Here is a 13013-nt window from a genome sequence, read left to right as displayed (position 1 = left end):
GAAACCTGATCACAACGAAAATAAAGATCTGACTTACTAAAACCAAATTTTTTTAATTTTTCGGGTGTTAAATATAATTGATGTATAAAACTATAATTAATCATCGCCAATCTAGCATTAATCAATTTTTGAACACTATTACAGCAGATTTCAGACCAATCTTCTTCAGTTATTGTTAAACTTTAATCTTTTTCCCATTTCATTTTATCTTTATCCCAATCTATTTTACTTTCACTTTCCAACAAAATACGATACAAACCTGATATATAACCCTTTTTTGGAAATGAGAGCACATATTTCTCAAAATCAGTTTCAGACAGTAAATTCATTTGACGACCGCATACCTGTTTTACAAAAGATCTTAACTGATAATACACAATATAGAAAATTATTACAGTGCTTGATGGGGTAAATGCAGAGTTTAAGATTGTCAGAGAGAGGAGGAGTCATGTGATGGAGTAGTTGCCGGTAGAGTACCAGCCCTCTCCAGAAAAGAAGGAAAAAAATGAAGAAAAAACAAAGCCCCAGTCACACAATTCAAAACAAATAAAAAAATAAAGGTGTGGAGAAAAATGGCACCTAAGAAAGAAAAGCCAAAAACAACGGGAAGAAAAGAAGAAAGAAAAACGCCAGAAGAGAAAGGTGAAGGCCTTACCTGTACAAAAAAGCAGGGACCCGCCATGGAAAGAGAAGCCCGCTCCCCGAGGTTAGTGGAGACCCTGCAGGGTCGCGACACATCGAACGCAGGACTGCAAAGATGGCTCATGGAGCCAAACAGTGGTGCGCAATCGCGCATGACAAAGACAACACCAACAGGAGGGGTGACCAGCTGTGGAATGAAACTCCACAGCACAAACAGCTGAGAGAGACCCGACAGCAGGGCTCCCAGCTGGAAGATAAAGAAAACAACGGGAATGGGAGGGGTGAGAATGAAAAAAGTAAACTAGAGAGATAACAGATAACCAACCCAGAAGAAGAGGACCAACATCAAGACACCATGGAAAAAAAAAATACCCAATAAACTGAGACAAGCAGCTCAACAAGAAAGTCAGAAGAGACACAGATACAAGGAAGAGAAATAGAAGACACAAACCCAAGAGCAGAGACAGAAGAAGAAGAAGGAGAACACCAAGCTCTGCACAGAGGAATAGGAGGTAAAATGAATGGACAGTACATAGATAAAAAAAATTTTCAAGAACATATGAAAGTATTACGAGAATGGCTGACACTAGAGTTTAGTGACATAAAAAGAAAAATGAAAAGTACAGAAGAAAAAGTGAGTAGAATAGAGCTGGTCATAACAGATGTAGGGAAAAGATTAGAAAATGTGGAAGAACGTGTAATGATGGTAGAAATGGAAGTGAACGACTTAAAAAGAAAATTGGAAGAAAGTGATAAAAAAGTTAAAGAAACACAGGAGTTGTTAGCTCAGAAGATGGATATAATGGAAAACTATAGTAGGCGAAACTATATAGTGGGCCTTAAGGAAGATGAAGAAAGCAAAGATATGAAAGAATTTATAAAAGAATGGATCCCAAAAGTCCTGGGAATGCCAGAAATGCAGGAAGGAATAGAAATAGAAAGGGCACACAGAACATTAGCCCCGAAACCACAGTCACAACAAAAACCAAGATCCGTTTTAGTAAAATTTCTGAGATACACGATAAGAGAAAATATATTGGAGAAGGCAATGAATAAAATTAGAGAAGACAAAAAAAACCATTGGAATACAAAGGTCAAAAAATTTTTTTCTACCCAGATATAAGTTTTAAGCTCCTGAAGAAGAGGAAGGAGTTTAACGCAGCAAAATCGATCCTATGGAAGAAAGGCTATAAATTTATGTTAAGATATCCAGCGGTGCTTAAAATAGTTATTCCGGGGCAGCAAAACAGACTGTTCTCGGATCCGGAGAAAGCACGAGAATTTGTAGAACACCTGCAGGACAGAAAGAGAGATGAAGAGATGTAACAAGAACAAAGAATGACTACAAACGACATATAAAGAAGTAAAAATAATGTATAAGTAAGAACTAAAGGAGGGAAAGAAAAAGGGAAGAAAGGAAGTAATGGGGGGAAAAAAGTGGGTGAGCTTTGTTATATGTAAAGATAAAAGTTTTTTCTGGAGGCGGTTGGATGGGAGAGAATAACAGTCACTGCAAAATCAGTTGACGCTTACGAGCGGGTTCGCAATCCAAATGGAGAGGGGAAGAGGGGAGATGTGGTTGCCCGGTAAGGGGTGACTCGGGTGGGGGGGGGGTGGGGGACATTTGAGGTTCAAGAAATTATAGATGTGGGAATGGTGGAAATATTTTATGTTTTAGAAGTGTTGTCATACAGTGCATTCAAAAAAAGAAAACTGAAAAATGGAAATGGGGAAAAGGGGAAAGGTGGTGGTGAGGAAGCGGAAATGAGGTGTAAACAGGATATGAGATGGCCATGTTGAACTACATGATTATAAATATTAATGTAATACATAACCAAATCAAAAGGAAGAGGCTATTAAATTTACTGAAAAAAGAAAAAAAATTGATATAGTATTCATGCAGGAAACACATCAAACTGAACTGGAACACAAGAAATTAAGGAGAGACTGGGTAGGGCACGTAACAGCAGCATCATATAACTCAAAAGCCAGAGGAGTAGCTATATTAATCAATAAAAATGTACCAATCAAAATAGAGGAGGAAATAATAGATCCAGCAGGGAGGTATGTAATGATAAAGTGTCAGACTTCTTCAGAATTTTGGAATTTGCTCAATGTGTATCCACCTAATGAAGAGGATCAAAAGTTTATGCAAGATATCTTTTTGAAGATTGTAGATACACAGGGGAATATACTGATAGGAGGGGCCTCGATTTGGACTCAGATGGATAAAACTGGATAAAAGACTAGCAGAACGAACAAAGTAGCCAAATTTATGGTTAAATCAATGCAGGAAATGCATCTTATGGATATATGGAGGAGACAACACCCAAAGGAGAAGGAATGCTCATTATTCGAGTAGGCATAAAACATACTCAAGGATTGACCTGTTCCTGTTGTCAGCCCATATCCAAGGGAGAGTTAGGAAAACAGAATAAAAAGCTAGATTGTTATCAGATCACTCACCCCTGTTATTAGCAATAGAGCTGGAGGACATCCCACCAAGAACGCATAGATGTAGATTAAACTCCATGCTACTTAAAAGACAGGATTTTAGAGAATTCTTTGAGCACCAAATTAAAATGTACTTTGAAATAAATATGGAATCAGCGAAAGATAAATTTATATTATGGCATGCAATGAAAGCTTTCATCAGAGGGCAGATAATAAGTTATGTAACTAAGATGAAGAAGGACTACAATTGGAAAATAGAACAGCTGGAAAGGGAAATAGTAAGTACAGAAAAAGAACTAGCAACAAGGGAAGATACAACAAAAAGAAGAGAATTGGCGGACAAAAAGATAAAATACGAAACACTACAAATGTACAAGGTGGAGAAGAACATAATGAAAACAAAGCAGAAGTATTATCAGCTAGGAGAAAAAAATGCACAAAATACTAGCTTGGCAGCTTAAAACAGAACAAACTAAAAGAATGGTATTGGCATCAAGGAAAAAGGACAAACAAATTACATATAACCCAACAGAGATCAATGAAAACTTTAAGGAATTCTATGAGCAATTATATCGAACTGAGAACGAAGGGAAAGAAGACAAAATAGATGAGTTTCTAGCTAAAATTGAACTACCGAAATTGCAAGAAGGGGAACAAAACAAACTGATAAAAACATTTGAAATAGAGGAAATACAGGATATATTAATAAAGCTACCGAACAATAAAACACCGGGAGAGGACGGACTCCCAATAGAATTCTATAAAACATTTAAAGAGTTACTAATTCCTCCCCTCCTGGAAGTAATGAACCAGATTGAAGAAACACAAAACTTGCCAGAATCATGTAAAACAGCAATAATTACAGTAATACCAAAGATGGGGAAAGATCCACTAACACCAGCATCGTATCGACCAATCGTATAACTCATATAAGATAATAGCAAAACTATTAGCAAACAGATTGGCCGACTGTGTACCAAAAATGGTAAAACTAGATCAAACTGGATTTATTAAGAAAAGACGAACAACGGACAATATCTGTAAGTTCATTAACTTAATCCATGCAGTACAAGGAAATAAGATGCCAAGAATGGCGGTTGCTTTAGATGCAGAGAAAGCCTTTGAAAGGGTAGAATGGAATTATTTATTCAAAGTACTGCAGAGGTTCAACCTACCAGAGAAATATATTAATTGGATTAAAGCATTATATAAGGGACCATTGGCAAAGGTAGCAGTAAATGGATATATAGCGAATCAATTTAAATTAAGCAGGTCGACTAGGCAGGGATATCCACTATCTCCCTCACTGTTCGCGTTAGCTATAGAACCCTTGGTAGAACTGATAAGAAGAGAAAAAATAAATAAAAGAGAAGGAATATAAAATCTGTCTATTTGCAGATGATGTCATAATAAACTTAACAGAACAGAATTATCAATAAAGAATTACATAATAAATTGAAGGAATATGGAGAAGTATCGGGGTACAAGATCAATGCAAATTAAAGTGAAGCGATGCCAATGAATAATGCAGATTTCACAAAGTTTAAGAAAGAATCACCATTTAAATGGCAAACACAAGCAATCTGATACCTAGGTATTCGACTAGATAATAATCTAGGCCATCTACACAAATTAAATTATCAGCCATTCATGAAGAAATTACAAGATGATTTATAACAATGGAAAGATTTACCACTAACACTGATAGGAAGGGTAAATTGCATTAAAATGAATATCTTCTCAAGGATACAATACCTATTTCAATCGTTACCAATTCCCTTAACAGAGAAATTCTTCAATGAGCTAAAGAAAATAATAAGGAAATTCTTATGGAAAGGGGGGGAAACCGAGGATAGCGCTAGATAAATTAACAGATTGGTCCAAACAAGGGGGCTTACAGCTACCAAACTTTAAGAATTATTATAGAGCAGCACAATTAAGATATCTATCAGATTTTTATCAAACAAGTGAAAAACCAGATTGAACCAGATTAGAGCTAGATAAAATAGGGGAGAAGGTACCAGAACATATACTTTATAAGTGGGATGAAAAGCTGGTGCAACATAGAAGTTCACCAGTACTGCACCATCTGCTCAATATTTGGAAGAAGATTCATGTAGAAAGGAAAAAAACCAAAATTATTATTGATGCAAAATCAACTAATCCCTTTCACAATAGATAACCTTTCCTTTAGAGAATGGGAGAGAAAAGGGATCAAAAGAATAGAAATTTTTTTTGGGAAATAATTTATTATCTTTTGAACAAATGAAGTACAAATATGGTATAACCCACGGTACAATGTTTGCATACCACCAACTGAAAACCTACTTGAAGGACAAATTGGGAAGCAGGCTGAGGTTACCAGAAGGAAGCAGCTTTGAATATGTGATAATGGTATGATATAAATAACTTCCTCTAATTGAATATTTGAATGATAATTAAAAGATTTATAACAAACATGTACATCAAGCTGCAAGAGAAAGAGAGCGATGAAATAAGCTGTAAACGCAAACAAAAGTGGGAACAAGATCTAAACAAAGATAAAAAAATGGGAAAAGCTATGCTCTGGAATTATGAGAAATATAATGAACATGAGGTTACGCATTATACAATATAGTTGGTTACACAAGCTATATACCACGCCCAAAAAGTTAAATAAATGGGACCCAACAGTATCAGATAGATGTTTTCACTGTAAGAAGGAAACGGGAACAACAGTACATGCAATTTGGGCATGTGAGAAAGTGGAAAAGTTTTGGGAAGATCTAAATCTGGTATTAAATAAAATCACAAAAAGGAACATACCAAAAAATCCAGAGATCTTCTAAGTAATATAAGAAGTAAAGAACTAGGCCTCGATTTGGATGAAGCACAAAAAAGATTTATTATGATAGCCTTAGCTGTAGCAAAAAAATATATAATGTCAACCTGGAAATCAGAAGAGAGCCTGAGAGTACAGCAATGGTACATATAAATGAATAAATGTATTCCATTGGAAAAAATATATAATTTAAGAAATAATGTCACAGCATTCGAACAAATTTGGGAACCGTACATGGAACGCAACAGAGAGGGCCTACCGCGGACCTCCACCCCCTAAAATGACAGAATGAGAAGAAGATGAAATGAACTGACTCAGTGTGTAAAAGTAGATGACACAATTTTCTTGTTTATTTTCATTGTGTGATGACATTGTTTAATGGGTTTATTGTATAGTAAATGTTGAATGTTTAGTGGGTAGGGAGGGAAGGGAGGGGAGAAAAGGGGAGAAATGACACTGTGTATATTCAAGAGGGAAATGTTTGTGTGTATTTTGGTTAATATGGTTCATGGTGTGAAAAATAAAAAATTAAAAATAGATTGTCAGAGAGAGAAAATGAGAATAAAATAGTTGTTGATATAAAGGAACAGAAGCCTTTTATTGGCATATAATTCAAGGTGGAGAATGACAAATATTTACAAGGGAGTTGAAGGCTATGGGTGGGGGGAGAGAGAGAGAGAAGGTGGTGTGCAATCTGAGATGGCATTAGCCACTACCTTACTAAATGGCAGTGCAGACTCAAGGGAGTAATCTGCCTTCTCCCAATTATTCATCTGATCTGCTGGGGGGTCAATAGGGATAAGGAAGGTGACATGTTCTTAGAGCAGCAGACCCATGCTGGAGTACTTGATGACTAATCTGTGTCAGTACTTACTTAAAGAAAGCTGCCCTTCTGGGTCATGGAGCAGCTGATAAAGCAGTTGACGCACCATTTGACAATAAATACTGGTCTTTACAACAGAACCACTACCTGAAAGTGAATTTCAAAATAATTCCCATTCCTACAAACTGCTCTCCCACTCATTACTCAGGGAAACGTGAACAGAGAAAAGGATAGAGAAGGTTTAGAGATGTTGTGGCATGTCTCGAGGTCATAGCTTGGAAATAAGACACACACAAGGAGTGCGGTTGACACTGATTGAATGATCTGCTGCTCTCTTTTATATAGTCAGGTAAACACTGGCTGCCATGTGACCAACAGACATGACCCGTGTTCCTTCAGGCTCTGATTGGTGTCTTTGCGAGCTGCCTTCGTGGATTGACTAGATCTGCCCATTTTGCTGCAGCATCATCGACGGGTGTCGTTTTTGCCACCCTGGGTGCTGATTGACCCTTTCGCGATCTGTTGCCGGTGATTGGCTGGCAGAACAGGTTGCTGGGAACAGGTCGCTGATGCCTTGTGCAGCCCGCTCGATTGGCGTCTTCTGTGTCGGCCTGTGGCAATGGCCACGGGCCACTACAGTGTCATATATTATATAGATCCTTTTTCAATTCATCTGTGCTGTACTGGTGCAGCCTGTCTAACCAATCGATATAGAACTTGTGCATCTGATTTACAAGAAATATACAGATGTCAAAGATTTAAAATTTTGAGCTTGATTTGAAGTTTATTTGTCACTAAATACCCAGTATAATGACAAGAATTCTGCAGACAGATCAGTGAGTTATCTGTAACATTCTTACAGACGTGTAAAGAGCACATTTTACACAGTGTTGAGTTACAATGAAAAGGAAGATTAAGGGTAACATGAGAGCACTGTTGTGTGGTTCATTCAGGAGTCTGAAAGCTCTGGGCAGTAAAGTTATCTGTTAGCCTGTTGGTGGCACTCTGAAGGTTTTGTGCCTGATGGGAGGAGTGCATTGGGGTGGGGGAGGAGTGTGTTGGGCCTGTTGGCTGCCTTTCCAAGACAGCAGGGAATGTAGATGGAGGGAAGGGGAGATGTACAGTACGTGTCCTGGTATGATATCAATGACTTCCTCTAATTGGATACATATGTCTGTGTCCTCAGTTGTTCAAAACATTTCGAGATCAGTATGAAACGAAAAAGAAACACGTCAAAGCGCTAATTCTGACTCCGCAGACGAACGGAAAGCTGTCTCTGGATCAGGTCACGGTGAAACAATTATGGGACAGAGTGACAGTCAGGGTAAGTCGTGATAGAGTGATACTGCAGCGTTATCAAACGTCTTCCCTGTGGTTGTGAGATTATGGTGTTTGGCAGTTGGGGATAAATTTGACCCTGACAACCAGCTGATTGTAACACGGTCTCTGGCTTGTCTTTCTTAGCTCATGGATTGGCACATCATTTTGGACAAATCACTTCCTGGCTCCCTGGGTGCCATCGGAGCCTGGCTGCACAGAGTGGAGGCTATCCTCGGAGAGGAAATCGTAATTCAGCAGGCACATGATGAAACAGCCAACATCATCCACAGGAAGCTGGAGCAGCACAAGGTGAGGCTGTGACAGGGGGAGCATGTTGAATAAATGTAAAAGCGCAATGCTGGAGAAACCCAGCAGGTTAAGCAGTACAGCAAAAAAAAAAGGAAAGAGAACTCATGTTTCGGGCTTAAGCCCTTCATCAAGGGATGAAAAAAATGAAGGCAGGCATTTGAACTTAATGGTGGGGTGGGGGGGGGGGTGATATGCACGTGGAGGGCAGAGGGAGAAGCCCAGTCCAAAAGGCAGGAGGTAATAGGTGGATAAGGGAGGGAGGGCACACCAGCAAGCAGGGGGAGGAGGGATGGCTCTGTGAATGGAGAGGGAAGGGGGTGGAGAGCTGGAGGAAAGATGACAAAGAGAAAGGGAAGGAAGGAAGGGAGGGAAAATGGAGAGTAGGCTAGCACACTTCATCCATGGTGTCTGCAGAATGTCATGTTTTACTTAATGCTGAATAAGTTGGCCTCCCCCTCGGAGGCCCTGGTCGGAGAACCACCTTGAATGTGATCACACAGTGAATCTAGTTGCTCACTGGCATTCATTGCAAAATCCCAGTCCCCGGATTAGATACGTTTGAAAGAATGGCAGCTTATCACCAGAAATGCAAGTACAATAAAAATTCTTGCCACACATGAGATGCATCGGCCACAGTAGTATAAACCAAATTACCACAGTATGCCAATGCAGAGTAAGAGATAATAACTAATACAAGAAAGAGGAGCAGGAGGAGGCAGTCTGGCCTATTGATCCAGCTGTGCCATTCAATGAGATGTGGCTGATCTGCCTGTGGACTCAGCTGTTACCCATGATCCCTTAATTCCACTATTTTTCAAAATCCATCTTCCTCTTAAAAACATTGAATGAGGCAGCATCTGCTGCTTCCCTGGGCAGATAATTCCACAGATTCACTATTCTCTGGGAGAGTTCCTCCTTGTTTCTGGGTTAAACCCACTCCACTGAATCTTCAGGCAATGCCCCCTAGATCCAGTAATGAAGATAAAAGGACACAAAATAAACTTTCCAATCAGAAAGGTTCCAGGGTATTCATCATGGTAACAGACCTTTCAGCCTAACATGCTCACACTGACTAAAATGTCCCACCCACACTCGATCCACCTACCTGTGTTTCTCACAAATCTCTTTGAACCCATCCTACCCATGCATGTTTCTTAAACATGGCAGTAGCTTCTGCCTCAACCACTTCCTCTGCCAGCTTGTTCTATACACCCACTGTGTAAAAAATCTCTTCTCCCTCACCTTAAACCTCTGTCCTCTGGTTCTGGATTCCTCTACTCTGGGCATAAGATGATGCTTTCATGTAATCTATTCCTCCCTTGATTTTGTATACTGCTATGAAATCACTCCTCATCCTCCTGCACTCCAAGGAATAAAGCCTGCTCAACCTCTCCCAGTAGCTCAAGCCACCGAACACTGGCCATGTAAATCTTTAAATTTAAATTTAAAATTTAGGCATACAGCACGGTAACGGACCATTTCGGCCCACGAGTCCATGCCGCCCAATTTACACCCAATTAACCCACACGCCTAGTACGTTTCAAATGGTGGGAGGAAACCGGAGCCCCTGGGGAAAACTCATGCAGGCACAGGGAGAACGTACAAACTCCTTACAGACAGCGCGGGGTTTTAACCCCGGTTCCAATCACTGGTTCTGTAAAGGCGTTGCGCTAACCGTGCGACCCTGTCCAAACTCCTTACAGCCAGTGTGGGATTAGAACCCCTGTCCTGATTGCTGCTACTGTAAAGGTGTTGCACTAACGGTTACGCCAACCGTGCTGCAAATGTTTTTTGCACCTTTTCCAGCTTGATGATAACTTCCCCTAACGCAGTGACTAAAACTGAAGACAATATTCCACATGAGGCTTCACCAACATAAGTGTAAAGGTAAAGGTTCCATTATTGTCATGTAATACCACGTTTAGAATGTAACATACATGAAATTCTTTGACTTTTGTCTACCGTGAGGCAGACAGGGATTCCCCACTTAGTCCAGCGCCCCTCACAGAAACCTTCAGCACCTGGTGTTCCGAGGCGATCTCCCCTCCAAGTTCTGATCAGTCCTGTGCCTGCTTAGCTTCCAAGATCAGACAATCCCAAATGTATTCAGGTTATTAGGCCCCAACATCTCAATATTTTACAAATGAAGACCAATGTGCTGAAAGCTTTTGTAACCCCTCGACCTTCCTGTGACACCACTTTCAAGGTACTATGTAGCTGTACACCTCTGCATCTGTACTAAATAACTCTGCTCTACTGCACTCCCCACGTCCTTACCATGCACTCATATTAGATCTCCCAAAATGCAAAGCCTCTGTATTAAATTCCATAAATTCATTCCTCTGCCCAACTGATGAAGATCCTGGTAAATTCTTCGCTGTCTCCAATCCCAAACACTTTAGTGACACCGCCAATCTACTAACCATGCCGTATTTTTTTTCATCTAATTAATTGAGAGCGACGTCAAACAGAAATGGGGCCCAGCAATGTTCCCAGAGACACACCAGTAGTCACAGGCCTCCAGTATGAAAAACAACGTTCCACCGTCACCCTCTGTTTTCTCTCATGAAGCCAATTTTCTATCTGTTCTACTCCCTCACCTTGGACTCCATGTGATCAAGCCTTTCTAAGTAGTCTACCATGCAGAACCTTACTGAATGCCTTGGTGAAATCCATATATATAACTTCTACAGTTCTGCCCTTGTCCACCTCCTTGGTCATATCTTCAAAAAGTACAATCAGATTTGAGAGACATGAACCCCACCCCCCCCTTCCAAAACCATGCTGACTATTCCCAGTCAGGCATTGTCCATCTAAGTGCATGTATATTTTCTCCCTCAGAATGTAATCTAATAACTTACTGTTGTTCGGCTCTCTGGCCTGTAGTTCCCAGCAGTCCTTCTTGAATAGAGGCACACGTTGTCACCCCACCCCCCCCCCCCCCAGTCTTCTGCCACCTCAACTGGATTTATTGACGACTCATAAACCTCAGCCAGGGCCCTTGCAATTTCCTTTCGACTTTCCCACTGATCAGGCCCAGGAGATTTGTTTACCTTCATACGTATTAGGACCTTCAGCTCCTCCTCAACCATACGCTGTTGTCAGGTATTTCTCCACAGTAAAACCAGAGGAGAAATACTCATTGAGAACCTTGCCCATCTCCTGCGGCTCCACATGGATTAGGTTACATAGATTATTTGCACTGCTAAAAATGTGAATAGGCAGAGCTATTGCAATTCACTTCATTAGTCATTGTATTCTTCTCTCTGAGGAACATCACAGGAAGTATGGTGTTACATGAATTTTGTTATGAATTGAGTTTCGTGTGGAGTCAGCCCCACCAGGTATTTTTATTGCATGCTGATGTAATCTACAGCAGACTGTAACAAGGCATTGTCATTGTATGGTCGGAGTTAAATGATCTTACCGTGTATGGTTTTCAGTTCAAAACATTTAAAACATAATCTGCCCATGTGACCAGACACATCTATCCCAGTGATAACCAACCAACATAAGTATGCATAACTGGATCAACACATATTTTATTCTGGGAACATATAGTCACCTCACTATTTAAGTGAGTAATGCAGGTTCCTTTGGACTCTGTCGTCAAGGTGAAGGAAGTGGCATTAGTTATTAAAAAGACTTCAATTTCCTCGGTGTGACCCCACATCGTTTATCCCAAATTAATCATTTACAAAAAGATGTTATTTTGTAGTCTAATGAGGGCTGCGAAGCAGTGAAACGAAGGGTTAGTTAGATGGAGGATGAGGTCTATAAGATTATGAGAGCAATGGATAGGGTGGAGAGCCAGTACCTTTACCCCAGGGCAGCAATGGCCAATACCAGAGGACATTTGTTGAAGGTGAATGGAGGAGAGATCAACAGAGACATCAGAGATGAAGATATTTTTTACACAGAGAGTGATGGGTGCCTGGATCGCTGGGGGTGGTGGTAGAAGCTACTATAATCGGGATATTCAAGGGACCCTTAAATAGGCACATGAATGGAAGAAAAATAGAGTGTTATGGGCTGGGAGGTAGGGAAGGGTTGGAGTGAGGGTGGTTACTGGTTGACACAACACAGTGGGTTGAAGACCCTGTACTGTTCTGTACCGTTCTCTGTTAATCTGCTGGTAATTAAGGAGAACGTCTCAAAGAGCCTCCTAGGATTGCACTTCAGAAGACAGAGCTTTAGATCAATGCGTCATTCAGAGGGCACCTGTCTTTGATAGTGAGGGTAAGACGTGCATCCAAGTTCTGGATCCTGCATAGAATCAGTGGCCTGCTGATTGCAGGCAAGATGCCACAGCTGTCACACACATCTCCTTCCTCGAGGAAGCCCGAGCCAATGGTGGCCATGAGAAATGATCACCAGGATGTATACATCAGTCCAGCGATCCTCAGAGGCATGAATATTGTTCCCCATGGTGCCCTGAATTCGGTATGGTGGAACTTTATTGGCCCTGTGCTTTCTATTTGGATGGTTGCAAACATTCTGTCACTGTTGATGGTTTGCAGAGGGGGTGCTGTGAGAAAGCAGGACGAATCTAGGCCAAACCTGCCCTACCCCCAAATAAGGTCAGTCACCCCTGAAATGGCTTAGTGCCCTGGAGTTTGGTGCATAGATTTATAAAGATGTCAG

The 13013-nt window shown here is 40.6% G+C and overlaps 1 protein-coding gene across 15 annotated transcripts in view; it reads left to right on the top strand.

Moving 5' to 3' along the window:
• syne1b (spectrin repeat containing, nuclear envelope 1b) overlaps window positions 1-13013 on the top strand; it is a 665691-nt gene that overhangs the window by 138844 nt on the left and 513834 nt on the right. For all 15 annotated transcript variants that reach the window (XM_069932310.1, XM_069932313.1, XM_069932309.1 and 12 more), the window contains 2 exons: window positions 7927-8064; window positions 8205-8369. In XM_069932310.1, coding sequence (XP_069788411.1) covers window positions 7927-8064; window positions 8205-8369 — 303 coding nt within the window. The remainder of the gene's footprint in view (window positions 1-7926; window positions 8065-8204; window positions 8370-13013) is intronic.

This window comes from Narcine bancroftii, chromosome 4 (assembly GCF_036971445.1).
Source record: "Narcine bancroftii isolate sNarBan1 chromosome 4, sNarBan1.hap1, whole genome shotgun sequence".
Taxonomy (NCBI): domain Eukaryota; kingdom Metazoa; phylum Chordata; class Chondrichthyes; order Torpediniformes; family Narcinidae; genus Narcine; species Narcine bancroftii.
The sequence above is the reverse complement of the archived record's forward strand: the minus strand, read 5'-3'. Positions and strand labels throughout refer to the sequence as shown.